Source organism: Callithrix jacchus, chromosome 12, assembly GCF_049354715.1.
Source record: "Callithrix jacchus isolate 240 chromosome 12, calJac240_pri, whole genome shotgun sequence".
In the NCBI taxonomy this organism is placed as follows: Eukaryota; Metazoa; Chordata; class Mammalia; order Primates; family Cebidae; genus Callithrix; species Callithrix jacchus.
The window spans coordinates 88,806,648-88,828,430 of NC_133513.1; the positions used below are offsets into that span (position 1 = coordinate 88,806,648).

Here is a 21,783-nt window from a genome sequence, read left to right on the forward strand (position 1 = left end):
TATTTTGTCGCAGAGGCAAGGGAACAGGAATATTTTAAGTAGGAGGAAATGGTCAGTAGTTACTATCAGTTAAATTCAGGACTAAAAATGTTCATTGGATTTTCTGACATGGAGGTTATTGATAATCTCAGCTACAGCAAGTTTTATAAAGTGATTGTGGCAGAAATGAGGTGGAAGAAAGTTGAGGATATAGCCCTGTCTTCTCTTTCAGGTGATAAACTCTCCTTGTCAAATGTTAGCAACACTGTAATCAACTTAAAGAGTCTGGCCCAGTCAGCCTCTATAGATAATAGATTGTATTGTCTTCTGCCCCTGAACCCAAACCACAGCACTGGCAAATAACACAAAGAACCCAGATTTCTTATTTTGTCTTCATTTGTGTTCTCTGTTAGGCACTACCTACCTGCAGAAGATTCAGACAACTGCCAAATAAACTTTTAAAATGAGAAAGAAAGTGAAAGCTATGTAAATAGGAAATGCAACAACGTTTGGTAGAATAGCATCAGGACCTTCATCATTTGCCAGAGACATTTGGCCCAGAATAGAAAGGAGGAAGCTGTAGGCCCAAGATCACTGCCTCAATGGTTTCCCTCAGAAGAGAATCTAGCTATACCCATTCTCTAAGTTACTCGTAGCACTTATTCTCTAAATTATTATAGATTGAAATCACCTAGGAAGTTCTAAAAACCACTATTCTCGTTAATTGGTATGGGGAATGGTCTCGACATCAGGAGTTTTAAAATGCATCCCCGGTGATTTTTAACATGTAATAAAGGTTAAAAGCCATTGTGTTAAAGAACAGCAAGTTAATTGATATCATATTGGTTGCCCTGAATCAGAAGAATACAATAATAACATTAAGTATTTGTTTTACTCAAGTCCTGGGCTGGGCACTTTACTTAAATTAGTGCATTTATTCCTCACAACCTAATTTTCAGATGAGAAAACTAAGGCATAGAGTTCTGAAGTAACTCACCCAAATTCTTTAGTTCCATTAATGGGACTGAGTCTTCAGCACAGGATAGTACCATATAGATAATGCCTGCACTTGGTCCTCTGTATTCTATTTCAGAAGGCAAAAAGCATATAATAGCTTTTAAACAGTTCGATTGGGATATATAATTCACATACCATGTGGTTCATCTATTCAAAGTATCCAGTTCAGTGGTTTTTAATAAATTCACAGAATTGTAGAACACTCTCTGCAATTTAATCTTAGGGCATTTTAGTCACCCTCATGCCAAAGAAATACTCTTCCCAGTAGCGGTCACTCCTCATGTGTGCAAACACAGGCTTTTATTTCTTTTTGGTATGTGAGTGGAATTGCTGGGTCATATGGTAACTCTGTAGTTAACATTTATGAGGAACTGCCAAACTGTTTTCCAAAATAGCTGCACCATTTTACATTCCCAACAGAGCATATAATATTTTACCAAAGGATTTCCTTCTTAAATCATTAAAATGGAAAACAAAACCTTATACTGAAAACAATAAACTTTGATACTATCAGAAAAACTTGACTCCTAGATCAATAATTTTCTGAAACTGATCAGGTAACTGGGATTTTATTGAACTACTAATAAAAGGGGAATAATAGTACTTCATAGGGTTGTGATAATTAAATCAGTTAATAAAGTACTTACACTATTGGCACACACTTAGTAAATACTATATAAGGATTAGCTAGTAGTAGTAATAGTAGTAGCAGCAGCAGTGGCAATGGTGCTAATGCCATGAGCTGTTTACTGTTTATGCATAAACACCAACTATGATTCACCACTTGATATCACCCTGATCACCTGCTCAAGTTCTCACAGCTTAAAAAATCTGAGAGGAAGAAAAATGAGAGGAAATAGGGTATGTGTCCTTTAATTTCTGTCTCCGTATTGCCCTGTTACTTACTCTCACCAAAGGAAAGGTTTCTTGATGCCTTTAGAAAGGACTGTAAACACCAATGATAAATTTACTGAGCAGGGAGAAATTTGTGAAAGCTAAGAACAAATTTATAAAGATTTTAAAAATGTTTATAAAATTGGTAATTTCCTCAGAATATAAAATTACTTGTAATAGATTGTGTGTGTGTGTGTGTGTGTGTGTGTGTGTTGGCAAAAACTCAAACAACTCTCAAATACCACCATTATTTCTGCTTTCAATAATTCTAAATTTATTATTAATTAGGATAAAAATAAATAAATGTGATGAACAAGAACAAATCTCAGAAATGTCTGAAACTGAAAAGAAAACTGAAGGAAAAGAACTTAAGAATGGGAAAAAACAAGAGGTATTTATATTACAAAATAACATTAAACTCAACTAGTAATAATATTTCATTTTTTGGTAGAATGTGAAATCTTAGTATTTCAACAAAATGACAAATACAAGAAATAAATGGATTTTAAGAATAAATGTCCCACACAAGGGATGTACATGGTAAATTGTATATTTACTTTTTGATTTCTAGAGCCTCTCATATCTAGCTTCAGATGAAACAGAAATTGAAAGAATGAAGCCAATTACCTTGAGGCCACAACTTTCTTTCACTGCAGAATTAACAAGCTTATCCAAGTGTTCATTGTAAGCATGTTTAAAGAATTTTTTAAATTATATATTGTCTATTAATTGTATTGTTTTTAATATTAAAGTGGGATTTCTTGAGTGAGTATCATATGCCAGGCACTGTAAGTTTTTAAAAACTCATTTTCACATTTAATTGTCATCATAGCTCTATGGAATTCCATATTATCCTCATCTTAAAGAAGGAACATAGCTTATAGGAAGTGAAATTGCCCAGGTTCACACATCTAATACATGACTTAGGTGGGACATAAATCAGTTTGGTTTTCTATAGAAACTATGGTATCTTCACTGCTAGCCTTCATATATTGATACTTTGTTGGGGGGAGCGGTTTGCTATGGTAGTAATTTTTGTTCAGGTATAAATAGGTGAGATAGAAAGCTACTGTAAAAAGTAATATACCATTGCCTTTGCTTGTTAAAGGAACTCTGGTTCTCATAAAAACGATTTCATATCATGAGGGTGCTCTGAACAATTTTCTTTGACATTATGAACTTCTTTACTTCCCAGTTCTGATTTCTTCCTTGAGCTATGATGTTTCTCCCTATGCCTACAACATTATGCAAAAACAAACATCATAGGAAACCCGTTTCTCCATCTACTAGGCCTATGGATCCCATCTGCCTTAAAGAGGATATGGCAGAGTACCAGGTCTAATTTTTCAACATCTCTATCCCATGGCACACTTGGTACCAGTCCATCTTTGATTATTGGGAATGTGCATCATTTAGCAGTGTTGGAACATAGTGGGTATTCAATAAATGTTTACATTTATTAAATGAATGATTGGATGATTACATTAACAATGAACCTAAAGAGTAGTAGACACAAAGTCACAATTATCACCACCCACTTTCTGACCAGAGAAGAGCAGCAGTGGAGAAATCCTTTATTTGTTCTGTACCTCCTTCCAGAAAGGGTCTGAGATCTTTTATTATATAGGACACCCATATACAAAAGACCATATAAATAAGGGTAAGAATACAGGAGCCATAAAATGAAAGTTGGAGGGAGAGAGAAGAAAGGAGGAAGAACATATTTGTGCTGGGAAACCTAGACTAAAACTTAGTGGAAGTCAAGGCAAAAAGACGTATGATGTTTTGTACATTTGCAAAGCCAGTGGCTCAAGCCTATAATCCCAGCACTTTGGGAAGCCGACGCGGGTGGATCACGAGGTCAAGAGATTGAGACTATCCTGGTCAACATGGTGAAACCCTGTCTCTACTAAAAATGCAAAAAAAATTAGCTGGGCATGGTGGCGTGTGCCTGTAATCCCAGCTACTCAGGAGGCTGAGGCAGGAGAATTGCCTGAACCCAGGAGGCGGAGGTTGCGGTGAGCCGAGGTGGCACCATTGCACTCCAGCCTGGGTAACAAGAGCAAAACTCCGTCTCAAAAAAAAAAAAAAAAAAACAAAAACAATTGAATAAAAACTGATTCTCCAGAAAAGAATAATATGTTGATATAGAGGATAGAAGTGAAAAGAATACAGAGATTAGAGAAGAATTTTTAAAAGTTTATAGGTAAAGAGAAAGGCAAGATATCCTGAAGATAAATATAATCCTAAATCAATGAATTTTTATAATCAATCCATGAACTCATTGTTAAAACTACTTTTAGAGGACAACAGAAAGGTAACTTTTACTTAGCTATTTCTTGAAAGGTGATTGGGAATATGGTCGAAGGAGGCCAACAGGGAGATAATAAGAATAGGTAATCTTTTGTGCCCTAACTCTCTGAGAAGTTTACAGAGACCGACAGGTAATAGGAGAGGAACATACTGGGCCCATAGGGTGATTAGATTGGGTAGCAGAAAGGGATTTTACGTTTCAACTTAGGATTTATCTTCCACCCAGCCTTCTCCCTTCTAAAAAAGAGGGTCAAGTCTTAAACATCATTAGGTCAGTTCTCTTGCAGCTAAGAAGATATTCAATAAATGTTGATTGAGTGAATTAATTAATGAATGAAAAACTCTAGGAGTTTTATATATATGTATATGTGTATATATATATATATATATATATGTATTTTATTGTACTTTAGACTCTAGGAGTTTTATATTAGTCAAGGGATCAACTTATGCCTCAACAAGTGTTTCCCCCAGGGAAGTAACCTGGCTTTTTCCTTTGATCTTTGGGTTCAAAGATAGGGTGACTTCCCCACTGTCCTGGAGAAAAGGGGTACACAGCCTAAAGCTTATGATGATTTACAAAGACCTTTAAGAGGACACAGCAAGGCTGTTGCCTTAGAGCCCCATCTTTGAAGTTATTGACAGTATGGTGTGTGGAGGGTTGTGTGTTTGTGTATGTAATCTATGTGCATGTCTTTTTAAAGTTAGGAAATATTTTTAAATTCTTGATTCAACTTCCCCTACCCATTCCCAAGCCCCTCAGTTTTTTCCTCTCATAAGACATCTGGTAGATAAGTGCTGTAATCTCTTTAAATTATAATTTAGTAATATAATAGCTGAATGATTTATAGTACTTTGATTTTAGTTCTTCTATTTTTGAGTACATATTTTGAGTATATTTCTTTCATTAAAAACATTTGACTGGGAAGAAATTTTTATCCATATGTAGACAAGTGTTATTTGATGTAAAGATAACACGGGTCCTCTGAAATTATCTTCTGTTTAACATGATAATATACATTTTGAAAGAACAATATTTTATATCTGTTCTACTCCTTAACGGTAATTTAAAGGTTTGTTTAATTTTTAGGCATGAACAAAAGAGGAGAGCCAAAATTCAAAAGCTCAAATACTTTATTAAAATATTCTACAACAATAAACAGGTTTCTTGTACTTCAATATCTACCCTACAGTTGGATTTTAAAGTCACGTTTCAGCAAATTTTCAATATTCAGTTAATATACTGGCCTGAAGTGATTTGCTTGGAGGTATGCCATTGTCATTTACTTTTTTATCTTATTTTATGCCATACGTAATTTAAAACTTTTTGTTAGCTATGATTACATGTGATAAGTAATTTCTTTGATGTTGAGAGATGGACTAATCTTTATGGATAGATGATAAGATATTTATAAATGTATAATTCACCAACAGTCTTTTATGCTGTAAGTACAATGTTATTTGATTTGTAATGTTCCAAATACTCCTCTCATGCTAAAATTTCTGCACTCCTAGATGTGCAGCACTACTATTCATTAGCAATGAGGCAGAAAAGTTCTGTTTAAAGTGTAATGAGTAGCATAGCTATTTTAAATGTTGAATGATTTCAATAATACAAACTTCCACACCCCTAACTTGGTGGCTTCAGTCTCTTGCTGTATTTGGTCTTCCTCTTTTTTGGAAGTTAGATCCCTCTCAGAATCAGATGAAAGAACATACACACAAGAGACCCCCAGTCTCTGTCCAAAGATCCCACTGTAAAAACCCCCACACTAATGGAAGAAGAAAATAGGATGATGGGGAAAAATGAGAGACAGTGTAGGAATCTAGACAAGAAGTCCTGGTGGCTAATATAAAGGTTAAACTTCAAGCTAGATCTGAATAAAAAGTTAGGCGGGAATAAAGATTTATGTGTAGGAAGTGGGAGTGCTTGAGGAGTAGGGAGAGAACTATAGTTACACATATAAATGAAAATATTTTAAAATGTCTAGAATAATTTTATTCTCTCCCTGATAGATATTCTCTTCATTATTCATGTATCCAAGTTTCCATCATCTTACAATGTCCCTCTGTTGAAATTCCTACATTAAAAATATGCCAACTTTCCACACTGAATTCCTAATACAAAAAAAAAAAGAGGCCTATACTTTCCTACTGTTGTACCTGAAGTACATGGCGATATAATAATCCAATCAATCGAAGTTTAAAATCTGCCTCCCCAAATAGGTGAATGTGTATTTTGAGTCCTTTATTATTCTATCACTTAGTGTATGAGCCTAACAAACTAAGAGGCAGGGAGGGAGATGAATCTAGTTAGAAATGAATTCACCATTAGCAAGTGCAAAAATTGCAAAATAAATTGATATGCCCTGGCCTAACAGACTTTAACGTACATTTTAATTCATTTATTTCTTTTCTTTCTTTTTTATTTTTCTTTTCTTTTCTTTTCTTTTTTGAGACAGAGTCTCGCTCTGTTGCACAGGCTGGAGTGCAGTGGCATGGCCCCGGCGCCACTGCAGCCTCTACCTCCCAGGTTCAAGCAATTCTCCTTCCTCTGCCTCTCAAGTAGCTGGGAAACAGACACCTGCCACCACACCCAACTAATTTTTGTATTTTTAGTAGAGATGGATTTTCACCGTGTTGGCCAGGCTGGTCCTGAACTCCTGACCTCAAGTGGTTCTGCCCACCTCAGCATCTGCTGGGATTACAGGCATGAACCACCATGCCCTGCCTTTAATTCATTTCTTATTACTCCTCTTTATTCATTCATCACTTCAGCCAAACTGAGCTGCTTGTCTTTTGCCATATGTCCTTGTAATTTCCTACCTCTGAGCTTTTGTATGTGTTAGTTGCTCCATTTAAAACACCCATTTTCACTCTTAACACTTTAGATTCTCAATCTCATCTGCAACATGGTGTTGACAGTTGTAATCAGGGGACAAGACTGGCTCCTAGGATCCCTCAACTGTTACAATTCTCTATCTTAATACACTTACTGTGCTGTCCAGAGGCTGGTTTCCAGCCTGTAGTCCAAGAACCTGGATTTGACAGTCCACTGAGAATGCATCCTACACACCCTAAGCAAATTTACAAGGCTGAAGTGTAAATGCCAACTCAACATTGGAATATATTTATCAGTTCATTTTCTCTGAAAGTTAGCCAATTTACTGATTTACAATAAGAAACTTATTTGACAGAACTGTAACTCCTACAAACCTCTGCAGTAGGGATGCCTTCGTCAAAGGTACCAGTGTGGTGTCTTAAATTCTCTCTTGCAAGGAAGTATTTAGATAACCAGAAAAAATAGGTGCCTCTTCGACTTTACTTTTTCTTTAATTTCTTGGCTAATAAGTCATCACTTTGATTGGCATATTCTTTCTTATCTTTCAAGGAGAAATCTTCCCCTCTGATTTCCTTCTTAGAGCACAACCACTGTTTTCCCATGTACTGGCAACAGAGTATGGATCAAAATGAGGTTTTTTTTAATTGAAAAGTTTGCTTAGGCTGAGTGCGGTGGCTCATGCCTGTAATCCTAGCACTTTGGGAGGCCAAGGCAGGTGGATCACCTGCGGTCAGGAGTTCGAGGTCAGCCTGGTCAAAATGATGAAACCTCATCTCTACTAAAAATACAAAAATTAGCCGGGCATGGTGGCAGGCGCCTGTAGTCCCAGCTACTCAGGAGGCCAAGTCAGGAGAACCACTTGAATCCAGGAGGCAAAGGTTGCAGTAAGCTAAGATTGAGCCGCTGCACTCCAGCCTGCGTGATAGAGCAAGACTTCGTCTCAAGAAAAAAAAAAAAATAAGTTTGGCTTATAGTTATGGAAGTGAACTTACATGGAATTGTAGTAAAAAGCCTATCCTATAGAATCAGAAGACCTGGGTTTAGCACTCAGTGAACCTCTATGGGATGGTCTACTCAGCATCCCCTTTTCCTTTCTTCTGGAGCTTTTCCTCCCTCCCTGCCTGCCATGGCTTATTTAACTCATCCTTGGATTTCATGAACCAATGACTCTACCTTTTTCCTAAGCAATTCAACTGGGTCTGAATCACTTATAATAAAAACAAACATATTTTCATATAGAGCTTCCATTTCCTCATTTATAAAATGAGAATAATATTTATTTCCTATAATTACTATCAGATTTACATGAGATAAAGAATTAAGCGCTACCTAAAATTAAGTTACTATGGTTTTATGTTATATGTACTTCAGATATGTATTCTCACAACCGTATTCATAATCCCTTGTATTCAATTCATTTTCTATGAAGCCAGTAAAAGGCATTACACTTTCAAGGACATGACTGGCTTCTCTTATAATAATCATGTGGAGGAAATACTATAGAGCAATATTTATTTTATAGTCTGGTATTTTAAAAAAAATGAATAAAAATATGTTGTTAAGGGTGCTTCTTTTTTCCTTTTTTCTATGTTGTATTTTAGGTGAGCTATCAACCATTTCTTTTATATTTAGGTTTATGAAAAAAGTAAAAGGACAAGCTTACTGGCCAAACTATATTTACCTTTACCTAACTACACAGAGGTGAAAGGTAAAAACATTTTGGAATATGTAGAGTTTAGCTCTCATAAGCTGGTTATGCCTGCCGATGGAGAAGTAGGAAGCAGTGAGTTTATTAAAAATATTACATTCTCCCTATTTTCTTCCTGAGTACCATATTCCTAAATGACCCTGGGTCATTCACATAAGTACAAAATCCTATATTTACAATATTCTTTTTTTTTTTTTTTTGAGACAGAGTCTCACCCAGGATGGAGTGTAGCAGCTCGATCTCAGTTCACTGCAACCTTCACTTCCCAGGTTCAAGTGATTCTCATGCCTCAGATGCCCACCACCATGCCTGGCTAATTTTTATATTTTTAGTAGAGATTGGGTTTCACCATTTTAGCCAGGCTGGTCTCGAACTCCTGACCTCAGGTGATTTGCCCACATCGGCCTCCCAAAGTGCTGGGATTACAGGTGCCTGGCCCTGTATTTACAGTATTCTGTTAAAAATGAATTAAATTATTAATTCAGATGTTAAACTAGATTGTTTAAAGCTTGTCTTGGGTCAGATTTTCGGGAAATTTCAAATGAGCAGTTAGCACCCGTGCTTTTTGTAGGCCGTCCAAGGCAAGGATAGAATGCTCTCTGGAAAGCGAGCTCTGCTTTTGAGTGGGCTGGCCGCTTTGCTCTACCTCTCCTTTACTGAACCTACAGGTGCTCGTGGACATATGGATTTGTCTTTGAACTGTGTAGGGAAGGGTAGAAGAAAATGAGGGAGGGACAGAGAAAAGGGGAGAAGAAAGAAGGGATGTTTCTGTTCTTTGTGTTTTTTCAATTGATTTTGCTCCTTTTATTTTTATTTATTTATTTAGAGACGGAGTTTCGCTCTTGTTACCCAGGCTGTGCGATCTCGGCTCACCGCAACCTCCGCCTCCTGGGTTCAGGCAAATCTCCTGCCTCAGCCTCCTGAGTAGCTGGGATTGCAGGCACGCGTCACCATGCACAGCTAATTTTTTTGAATTTTTAGTAGAGACGGGGGTTTCACTGTGTTGACCAGGATGGTCTCGCTCTCTTGACCTCGTGATCCACCCGCCTCGGCCTCCCAAAGTGCTGGGATTACAGGCGTGAGCTACCGCGCCCGGCCCGATTTTGCTGCTTTTATACGGTTAAATGTAAGTTAGTGTGTCTCTGAGAGCACTGTTGTTCCTCTCTTTCTCCCCATGATTCCTTTCTTATATCTTTCTAGGGGTTTTGCAACTACTTGGGCCCATTTGGAGAAAAGTAAGGAAGTATGAACAAGTGAGCAAAGGGAAGAGAGAAGAAAAAGGGCAGAGAATGAGGAAAGAATGGAGTTTGCTTCAAGTCCAGATAAAGCAGAGAAATAGGCTTATGGAGACAGGGGAGAAAAGACTCAGGACTTGAAAAATTTAGGGAACACTGGGCACTCAGCAAAAGTTTTAAGAAGTGTTGTTGGACTCTTTGGAGATTAAGAAAGAAAAAGAGGAGATGCAGAAGACTCGGGAATGCAGGGGAAGAGGAGAAAGAGCAGCTTGCTGGCCTCTTATTCTACTGTCAATGGTCCTTTCTTGCTGAAAGCCAGGCCTACAGAGAATGGTTAAGAAACCTCCAGACATAAAAGGAGGAAAGCGTGATATTCACCTCTACATATTCATCTCAGTCTTTACCTTCTGTTTTGTTGTCCTTGAAGTATCGTAAAGCGATGAGGGAGAGCACTCAGATAACAGTGGGGTTAGCACAGATCTTCCATTGTGTTCTTAGAGTTCCACAAGTAAAAGTCAGGGAGAAAAACCCACAATGTGCTCCAACTGCACTTAAAACAATTCAAATGTTTTTAATGCCTTTTTTAAACAGATGTGCCTTTTCTTCTTGAGGGAAATGGAACTGAAGAACTCTGTCTTTTGACATCAGGAAAACTTAGCTATTCTCTATCATGGAGCTTAGATAAAAATGGTATTCCTCTGAAACCTCTGAAATCACAGTCATTAAGGTCTGCTTACTGCAGGTAATAAGCTTTTGTCTTTAAAAAATAATGCCAGATCTCAGCAAAGCATCACACAAAACATAATAACCTGTAAAAGAGAAAACTCAAGCAGCCATAGGAAGAGTTTAGTTTATTTGAATGTTGATTTATCTTTTATTTAAATCACTCTACTAAGGCAGTAGGTGTATTTATATGTAAGAGAATGTGTTCCTTCAATGCTTAGAATTATAGCCACATGGATGATGAGAGAGGCATTCCCAGAGTCCTTTGCTTGTAGGCAAAGGTCAAGACTCCCAGGGACTTTATTTCTGGGGCCTGTATATCTCCAAGTCATTCTGGATTAGCAAAGAATCATTTATGCATTATCATTCTGGGAGTTCCCAGAAGAGCTGGGGTTAATTTTCAGATTAATTATTTATAGGATTACTAGAAATAAGTGCAGTAAATTCTATAAAAATGATAATAATACTGGCTTCCATAATGTGCTATGTTTGAGGGATATGGTAAATATAAAGGAAAAAGTTGATTTCATCATTTAAAATAATGAACAATAACAAAAAGATATCCTCTCTCCTCCCCATCTCCACATATTCAAACAGAAATAAAAAGCTATGTACAGCTCTATGGCATTTTAGAAAGGGCAAAACTATGGAGACAGTAGAAAGATCATTGGTTGCCAGAGGTTCTGGGGGGAAGGAAGGATGAATAGATGGAGCACACAGGATTTTTGGGGTAGTGAAACTATTTTGCATAACATTATCATGATGGATACATGTCATTATGCAGTTGTCAAAACCCAGAGAATGTACAACACCAAGGGTGAACCCTAATGTAAACTATGGACTTTGGGTGACAATGATGTGTCTATGCAGGTTCACGGATTGTAAAAAAGGTACCACTCTGGCGTGGGATGTTGACAGCTGGGGAGGCCGTGTGTGTTTATGGGGATGGGGTACATGGGAACTTTCTGTGCCTTTTGTTCAAGTTTGCTGCAAATCTAAAACTTCTCTTAAAAATTATCTTTTAAAAATACTATAGTTTTGAAAATTGTTATATATAACTGGATTAAACAGAAAATCGAAACTAAAATTAGAGACTGTTTAAAAAATAACCAGGAGAACATTATATATAAAAAAAATAGCATTTTGATGTGCTGTTGCATTTGGTTTGCCAGTATTATATTGAAGATTTTTGCATTGATGTTCATCATGGATATTGGCCTGAAGTTTTCTTTTTTAGTTGTGTCTCTGCCAGGTTTTGATATCAGGATGATGTTGGTGTCATAAAATGAGTTAGGGAGGGTTCCCTCTTTTTGTATTGTTTGGAATAGTTTCAGAAGGAATGATACCAGCTCCTCTTTGTATGTATGGCAGAATTCGATTGTGAACCTATCTGGACCTGGACTTTTTTTGGTCAGTAGGCTATTAATTGCTGCCTCAACTTCAGACCTTGTTATTGGCCTATTCAGGGTTTCAACTGCTTTCTGAATAGGTTAGTCATAGGAGGGTGCAAGTGTCCAGGAATTTATCAATTTCGTCCAGATTTACTGGTTTATATGCATAGAGTTGTTTGTAGTAATCTCTGATGGTAGTTTGCCTATCTGTGGAATTGGTGATGGTATACACTTTATCATTTTTTATTGCATCTATTCAATTCTTCTGTCTTTTCTATTAGTCTAGCTATCAGTCTGTTTTGCTGATCTTTTAAAAAACAACCACCTCCTGGGAGAAATGCCTGATGTAGGTGATGGGGGGATGGAGAAGCAAACCACCATGGCATGTGTGTACCTATGCAACAATCCTGTAAGATTCTGCACATGTACCCCAGAACTTAAAGTACAACTTAAAAGAAAAACAGAAGCATACGGCCAGAGTCACAGTAAGAGTTCATAAATGCTTTTCTTCAGTATATAAGAAATTGAGAGAGAAAAAACTAAATGGCAGTAGCACAAGAAGATCATTGGTGTGGAGGAAACTGAAATAGTGGGGGTAGTTTACTTACCAAGGAGTTTGACAATAAAAAATATGCTACAAAATAGAAGACAAATGAATCAAGGGACAAATTTCTTGAAAGCTGGGGCAATATTTATCTTCTTAAAAGAAGTGATTACAAGTGATAAGCTTACAAAAGATTGAAATCAGTGGGGGGAAAAGGCTCAATATATTGGAAAGAGTATGAGGTCCTTCAGAGTCAGGACCCTGAAGCCATGAATAGAACCCAAGTGAACCCAAGTGAAAAGCTATGTATGGTTCTGGAGAAGAGAAACTTTCTCTTCCTCTACTCAGGGAAAGAGACAACATCACTATGAAGACGGAAATGGAACTTTGAGATGTTTGTCCTCCTCACTCTGAGGCTAACTTTTATGCAGGTAATTTGGAGCTTTTTGTCTTTTACAATTCTACTGATGCATTTATATCTTTTTCTTCCATTATCTTCAACTTGTCCATCTCCCTAGGCCGTTAGTCTTTTGTACACTTCTTTGCATTAAAACAAACAAGCAAAACTCAAGCTCCTGATTAAATCCTGAAACCCATTTTGGCTAGTTTTTGCTATGTGTGGCCTATTGGCCTGCATACATTCCCTCCACTGTTCACACAGTCCTTTCCTAACCCTGCCCACTTGTTACCTAAGGTTACTAGCAAGCCTTCAAGCCATATTCATTGGCCTGTCCTCGTTGTCTTACAATTCCTATTACTTGGAAACTCAAGCTTACAAAAGATAGAAAGCAGTACTATGCAAGAGTGTGACAAATGACAGGTTTCAGCAAGAAGTAAATTGCAAGAGAGGTTTTCAAAGTCCGGGGCCCTCTCTGAGTCAAACTTTACAATTAGAGGAAGTTACAGAACTTTCCCACAGTTCTTTTGTGGCAGCTCAAGGACTGACTGTCTGTGAGCAGTAGTTCTAGGAATTGGGATGGGTGCTCCAGAAGGCAGGACTGACTTGTGGGAATCAGAGAATGAAGCCAAAGGAGAGCTGAAAGACAGTTTTGTTACTCACTCATTTACTTACTCATTTAACTACTGACTGAACTGGAGATAAAGCAGTGAACCAAAAGAGAGTCTCAGCAAGCTTTAATGCTGTAATACCACATTAAACACATCTCTCAGCTGGGTGCAGTGGCTCACGACTATAATCTCAGCACTTCTGGAGGCTGAGGCGGATGAATCACCTGAGGTCAGGAGTTCGAGACCAGTCTGGCCAACATGGTAAAAACTCATCTCTACTAAAAATACAAAAATTAGCTGGGCATGGTAGCATGCGCCTGTTGTCCCAGCTACCTGGGAGGCTAAGGAAAGAGAATCACTTGAACCTGGGAAGTGGTGGTTGCAATGAGCCAGGATTGTGCCATTGCACTCCAGCCTAGGTGACAGAGCGAGTCTCTGTCTCAATAAACAAAAAACAAAACAAAGCAAAAACAAAAAACCCCACACCTCTCCAATCTCAATGATCATTGTCCAGAGTTTTCATTTTTAAAAGTAAAACAGTTTTTCTTACACTCACTAGTTAATGAAATTTTTAACATAGTTAATTGACTTTTATGTTTACCTCTATTTCTTATTTCTCGTCCTTCATTCTCGATTTACTTTTTGTGCTGAAAGCATGCTCCTTTAATGATTCTTTCAGTTAGTTTCTATGGGTAGCAAATTTCTTTAACTTTTCTTGATCTAAAAGTGTCTTTATTTTGGCCTCATTAAGTAATAGTTTAGGTGAGTAGAAAATTTGAGGATGTTATATATTTTTCACTTTGAAGCTGTTAGAGAACTGCATTATTTTCTGGGATTTATCATTGCTGTTTTTAAGTCCCCTGTTGGTCTAAATGTTGGGCTTTTATAGGGTATATTTTCCCTCTGATAATGTTGAAATTTTTCACTTAATTCAGAGACAGGAAGTGGAAAAAGGTTACTAGGGATGGTGAAGGGAGAAATGGGAGTTATTGTTTAATGTGTACAGAGTTTCAGTTTGGGATGAAGGAAAAAATTCTGGAAATAGGTAGTGATGATGGTTGCACAGTACCGTGAATATACTTAATATTGCTGAATTTACACTTTAGAATGGTGATAAATTTTATATTATGTGTTTTTACCTTTATAGAAAAGGAAGAAATTGCCATTTGAGCCATGAAAAATATTTTGCTTTATCCTTAAAGTACTGCAACTTTACTATACATGTGTGGGGTATCATTATTCTTTTTCCTGCTTAGCAGAATAAATTTTGTTTAAAGACTCACATCTTTCAACAGTTATAGAAACTTCTCAGCCACTATGTATTTGAATATTACTTCTTCACCATTCCCACTCTTCTCTCCTTCTGGACTTCTTTTTTTTTTTGAGATGGAGTTTTTCTTTAGTCACCCAAGCTGGAGCGCAATGGTGCAATCTCCACTCACTGCAACCTCCCCCTTCCGGGCTCAAGCGATTCTTCTGCCTCAGCCTCCCGAGTAGCTGGGATTACAGATGCCCGCCACCACGCCAAGCTGACTTTTGTATCCTTCAGGACTTCTTATTGAATTTGTATTGGAGCCTCTCAGTCTATTTTTCATTTATTTGTTTTTGAGACAGGGTCTCGCTCTGTCACTCAAGCTGGAATGCAGTGGTGTATCAGCCTCAAACTCCTGGGTTCAACAATCCTCCTGTGTCAGCTTCCTGAGTAGCTGAGATGATAGGCAGGTGCCACTATGTCCAGCTAATTTTTTTCTTGCTTTCTTGGTTTTCTTTTTAAGAGAGGAGGAGGTCTTGCTATGTTGCTCAGGCTGATAAACTCCCGGGCTCAAGAGATCCTCTCACCTTGGCCTCACAATGTGCTAGGATTACGGGCTTCAGCCACTGAGCCCAGCCAAGCCTCAGCCTCTTAGCTACATCTCTTACCTATTATTTCATATTTTTTGTGTATTTATTTCATCTGCATCCTGGGTGAATTTCTGGGTATTACTTTTTAGTTCCTTAATTTGTTATTTAACTTTGTCTAGTATAAGGTTTATTTGATTTTAAAGTTATAATTTTTACTTGTATTTTCTGCTACTAAGTTTTGTTTGATTCTCTTTATATTTTTTATTTCATTTTGGCATTTTTTTGCATTATTTCTTGCATTTAAAACTGAATTGTTAGTTTTCATTTGTTTTAACATCTTAGGCATACTTCATTAAAATGTGTCTGGCAGATTTTCATAAAGTTAATTCAGCTAGAATTAATTCATATTCTGATGTCGATACTGTTAGTTATTTTTCTGAGCGTGGCTTCTTTGCTCAGAAGTTTTGGTTATCCCGGTCATTTTGAGTTGGAGAACTTTCAGGGGATTTTGATTTGGAGGTTTCTGGGTTTTTGCTTTGGTTTTTGTTTTTCCTCTCTCTCCTTCTGCATCTGCCCTTCTTACCTAATGGTTCTGAATTTGACTTCATCTGTCCTCCTAAATCCAAAAATAGGCCATAAGCCTAATTACTGGGTAGGTTGGGTGGTTAGGTTGTTATACTGGTTTGCTATTGGAGTCATCATAGATCTAGGCATCTGGTGAACTGTGAGCCTGGTTCAGTTCCTCATTAGGAGGCAGTGTCTATATCCTTTTCCCTCTCTAGACTTAGCTTTCTAAAAGCCACAGCCCCATGCAGTGGTCAGTATTTTTTTAATGGTCCCTTTATTTAAGTAAAATCCCACCCAAATCTTTGGCTTAAAATAATAAGCCTGGTGCTAATTCCCTGTCTCAGGAACTGAGCCCACACCCACCACAGACTGCTCCTAGGCCTGAAGCCCAGCACTATCCCCACTCACCACTCTGCCCATTCTTTTCCATTTCTGGTTCACAGGAATGTTTATCTTAGCTTGAGCACAATTATATTTTTAACTGTTATTTAACATCTTTATTGAAATACAATACACACACCATAAAATTCAACCAATTAAAATATGCAATGCAGTGGTTTTAATATATTCACAGAGTTGTACAACCATCACTACAATCTGGAAATAGAAGGTGGTGATGGTTGCACAACATTGTGAGTGTACTTGATGCCACTGAATTGTGTATTTTAAAATAAAGTGGGGCCAGGCCCGGTGGCTTACGCCTGTAATCCCAGCACTTTGGGAGGCCGAGGCGGGTGGATCACGAGGTCAAGATATCGAGACCATCCTGGTCAACATGGTGAAACCCCGTCTCTACTCAAAATACAAAAAATTAGCTGGGCATGGTGGCACACGCCTGTAATCCCAGCTACTCAGGAGGCTGAGGCAGGAGAATTGCCTGAACCCAGGAGGCAGAGGTTGTGGTGAGCCGAGATCGTGCCATTGCACTCCAGCCTGGGTAAAGTGAGCAAAACTCTGTCTCAAAAAAAAAAAAAAATAATAATAAATAAATAAAGTGATAAATGTTATGTATATTTTATCTCAATTGAAAAACATGGTAGCTGTGGCCTAGCATTTGGGTATATAAGCCATGTGTCTTGGGGTCTGCTAGTATTAAAGCTTACCTCTTTCTTGGGGCCATGCTATACTTCGATTCTTCTGTCTGAAATAAGATGTAAATGTCAGGACTGTTTTAGATAGACAACAATCAAAGAGTTTCCCATGTCTTTTATAAAGCATAGCTTCTAGCTCTCTATCTACAAAGTAGTAGTATTCAACTGAAAGGAAGAGGGAGAGAGGGATGGAGGGTGGGGAAATCTTCAATCATTTGACTGGTTTTGACACAAGGAACAGCACTGCTGTGAGCCATAGCCCACAGCTAAACATCTATAGGAGCATATAGGAGCTAAACATCTATGAGGGAGTGGTGTGGAATCATTGTATTCCCATCAAGGCTCTGAGATTTTTATTACTTTCTCTGAGGCAGAAATCATGGGACTATGTTGAAATCCAATCACAACTTTCTTTGTTGTTTATTGTTGTTAAAGGATATAATGGGATATATCCTTACAAAGCTTATAATGGGATAAGCTTCCCTCTAATCTATTTGTTAGGATTTAAGCTTTACCTGAGGCTGTCTTCTAGGGGATCTGGGCTAAGACGTTTCTAGAAGGAAAATTTATTATATCATGGTGTCAAGGGTGTCAGGTCCTAGCAATCCCTTATGACACAGATATCAAAATAGTTCAAAATGAGGGCAGACATAGGAAGCAAAAGAAAAGAAGAATACGTAAATTTTGCCTATTTGTAATTTTGCTTACATCTTACCATACCACACATTGGTTTCTGTAGCAATAGCCTCAGAAGATTCATCATAGAAATATGAGGAGATGGGAAGCAGACAATGTAAAATGTGTGCCCATGCTTGGGCAAAGACATTGTTGAATCTGTGTCAGAATTGTATTTCTGGAATCCCAATTTATAGACAGGAACCTTTCTGGACTATTTTAAAGAAAGGATAGTAAAAATCTTCTAGTCAAAATTCCTCTAATTACACATGGTAAGAAAAATTCTCTATGAAGATAGAGATTAAATAGTTGGGATAACCGATGGTTCTAAAGAAATCCTTACTCATTAGGATTGAATTCCTTTTGCACTTAGTCTACAACTAAGGTCGCTAAGGATATCTTATGAGTCTAGCCTATCTTTTATAGCTCTCCAACTTTTAAGATAATCTCATATGACCAAGGATGGTCCTCTGGCCCATACTTACCCAGTTAATTGCATTACTTCTTGTTTCAACTGTAAGGATGTAGCCTAAAGGTGATTTTTATTTTGTGTGCTTTCTGAACTTTGCTTAAGTGAATATTTTGATTAAATTTCAATATTGTCCATCCTGTGAAAAGAAAATATTTAATAAATTACTATGCTTAGGGTTTACATAATATATCCAATAAGCACCATTCACTTAAGCATCTACTATATTTTGGCTACTACATGGCATATAGATGGCAAGGATGAATATTTACAGACTATTCTTAATAAAGTTACTATCTCTTATAAACATTAATCAAAAAGCTATGAAGAAGTTAGAATGAGAACTAGGAAAGATATCACATCTCAACTTTCTATTCTATCCATAAATACAGAGGATGGATAAATTTTATCTTCAAATACCAAGAATGGGTATGTTTTTGCCCTATACAAGAATGTACTGTATATAATACATATATTGGATATTGTATGCAAGTTCATAAGATATTTTCTCTATGTTAGTATGTTAAGGAATGTTGATGCAAGAGGTGTTCCTGGAATTCCATGGCTCATTAATGAACAGAAGCTTTTTGAATGGGCAAATGAAGTCAGAATTGATCCAAATAATCCAGAATATTCTGATTTAATGGAATTTGTTATGGTGAGTTAAAGCAAATATTAATACTGTGAACATATTCTATTTCCTAAGCTCTACCCCCTCCCTCCCGCATAGTTTGCTATATATTTTTCTAGGCTCTGGGGCCATGTAAAAGTAAATCTGAGGACAGAGACCATTTTCAACCAGTGTACAATACTGTAAAGGCAATTAGAAACTCAGCAATGGAAATAATTCCTCCTTTAGGCCTGATAGATGATGGTCTTCTGCCACCACTTAGCAGCCACAGCATATCTGACAGTCTTTCATGCTAACATCTATTGTGCAGTTACCATGTGCCAGCCATAGTATTAGACACTGAAGGTATCGAGATATCGAGATGATTTTTAGACATGCTCCTTCTCTCAGACTCCATTATATGGTCACTTCTATTCTTCTTTTTTTTTTTTTTAATTTTTTATTGCATTTTAGGTTTGGGGGTACATGTGCAGAACATGCAAGAGAGTTGCATAGGTACACACATGGCAGTGTGTTTTGCTTCCTTTCTCCCCTTCACCCACATTTGGCATTTCTCCCCAGGCTATCCCTCCCCACCGCCCCCTCCCGCTAGCCCTCCCCTTTTCCCCCCAATAGACCCCAGTGTTTAGTACTCCCCTCCCTGTGTCCATGTGTTCTCATTTTTCATCACCCACCTATGAGTGAGAATATGCGGTGTTTCATTTTCTGTTCTTGTGTCAGTTTGCTGAGGATGATGTTCTCCAGATTCATCCATGTTCCTACAAACGACACAAACTCATCATTTCTGATTGCTGCATAATATTCCATAGTGTATATGTGCCACATTTTCCCAATCCAGTCTATCATCGATGGGCATTTTGGTTGATTCCAGGTCTTTGCTATTGTAAACAGTGCTGCAATGAACATTCGTGTGCATGTGTCCTTATAGTAGAACGATTTATAGTCCTTTGGATATATACCCAGTAATGGGATTGCTGGGTCAAATGGGATTTCTATTTCTAAGGCCTTGAGGAATCGCCACACTGTCTTCCACAAAGGTTGAACTAATTTACACTCCCACCAACAGTGTAAAAGTGTTCCTTTTTCTCCACATCCTCTCCAGCATCTGCTGTCTCCAGATTTTTTAATGATCGCCATTCTAACTGGCGTGAGATGGTATCTCAATGTGGTTTTGATTTGCATCTCTCTGATGACCAGTGACGATGAGCATTTTTTCATATGATTGTTGGCCTCATATATGTCTTCTTTCGTAAAGTGTCTGTTCATATCCTTTGCCCGATTTTGAATGGGCTTGTTTGTTTTTTTCCTGTAAATCTGTTTGAGTTCTTTGTAAATTCTGGATATCAGCCCTTTGTCAGATGGGTAAACTGCAAAAATTTTTTCCCATTCTGTTGGTTGCCGATTCACTCTAGTGACTGTTTCTTTTGCCGTGCAGAAGCTGTGGAGTTTGATTAGGTCCCATTTGTGTATTTTGGCCTTTGTTGCCAATGCTTTTGGTGTTTTGTTCATGAAGTCCTTGCCTACTCCTATGTCTTGGATGGTTTTGCCTAGATTTTCCTCTAGGGTTTTTATGGTGCCAGGTCTTATGTTTAAGTCTTTAATCCATCTGGAGTTAATTTTGGTGTAAGGTGTCAGGAAGGGGTCCAGTTTCTGCTTTCTGCACATGGCTAGTCAGTTTTCCCAACACCATTTGTTGAACAGGGAATCCTTTCCCCATTGCTTGTTTTTGTCGGGTTTATCAAAGACTGTATGGTTGTAGATATGTTGTGTTGCCTCCGGTGCCTCTGTTTTGTTCCAATGGTCTATATCTCTGTTTTGGTACCAGTACCGTGCTGTTTTGATTACTGTAGCCTTGTAGTATAGTTTGAAATCTGGTAGTGTGGTGCCCCCCGCTGTGTTTTTTTTGCTTAGAATTGACTTGGCTATGTGGGCTCTCTTTTGGTTCCATATGAAGTTCATGGTGGTTTTTTCCAGTTCTCTGAAGAAAGTCAATGGTAGCTTGATGGGTATAGCATTGATTCTGTAAATTACTTTGGGCCGTATAGCCATTTTTATGATATTAATTCTTCCTAACCATGAACATGGAATGTTTCTCCATCTGTTTGTGTCCTCTCTGATTTCGTTGAGCAGTGGTTTGTAGTTTTCCTTGAAGAGGTCCCTTACGTTCCTTGTGAGTTGTATTCCAAGGTATTTTATTCTTTTTGTAGCAACTGTGAATGGCAGTTCGTTCTTGATTTGGCTTTCTTTAAGTCTGTTATTGGTGTAGAGGAAGGCTTGTGATTTTTGCACATTGATTTTATATCCTGAGACTTTGCTGAAGTTGCTTATCAGTTTCAGGAGTTTTTGGGCTGAGGCGATGGGGTCTTCTAGATATACTATCATGTCGTCTGCAAATAGAGACAATTTGGCTTCCACCTTTCCTATTTGAATACCCTTTATTTCTTTTTCTTGCCTGATTGCTGTGGCTAGAACTTCCAGTACTATATTGAATAGGAGTGGTGAAAGAGGGCATCCTTGTCTAGTGCCAGATTTCAAAGGGAATGCTTCCAGTTTTTGCCCATTCAGTATGATATTGGCTGTTGGTTTGTCATAAATAGCTTTTATTACTTTGAGATACGTTCCATCGATACCGAGTTTATTGAGGGTTTTTAGCATCAAGGGCTGTTGAATTTTGTCAAATGCCTTCTCTGCATCAATTGAGATAATCATGTGGTTTTTGTTTTTGGTTCTGTTTATGTGGTGAATTACATTTATAGACTTGCGTATGTTGAACCAGCCTTGCATCCCCGGGATGAATCCTACTTGATCATGATGAATAAGTTTTTTGATTTGCTGTTGCAATCGGTTTGCCAAT

At 37.7% G+C, this 21,783-nt stretch overlaps 1 protein-coding gene across 12 annotated transcripts in view; it reads left to right on the forward strand.

The window, feature by feature from the left end:
• CC2D2B (coiled-coil and C2 domain containing 2B) overlaps positions 1-21,783 on the forward strand; it is a 125,433-nt gene that overhangs the window by 58,697 nt on the left and 44,953 nt on the right. For 7 of the 12 annotated variants that reach the window (XM_078346157.1, XM_078346158.1, XM_035268582.3 and 4 more), the window contains 6 exons: positions 2,179-2,281; positions 2,462-2,574; positions 5,294-5,471; positions 8,678-8,828; positions 10,580-10,730; positions 18,818-18,956. In XM_078346157.1, the coding sequence (XP_078202283.1) occupies positions 2,179-2,281; positions 2,462-2,574; positions 5,294-5,471; positions 8,678-8,828; positions 10,580-10,730; positions 18,818-18,956 (835 nt within the window). Of the gene's footprint in view, positions 1-2,178; positions 2,282-2,461; positions 2,575-5,293; positions 5,472-8,677; positions 8,829-9,672; positions 9,880-10,579; positions 10,731-12,412; positions 13,078-18,817; positions 18,957-21,783 lie in introns of those variants that run through there. The other 5 variants (XM_035268592.3, XM_078346161.1, XM_035268595.3 and 2 more) reach the window with 5 other exon arrangements.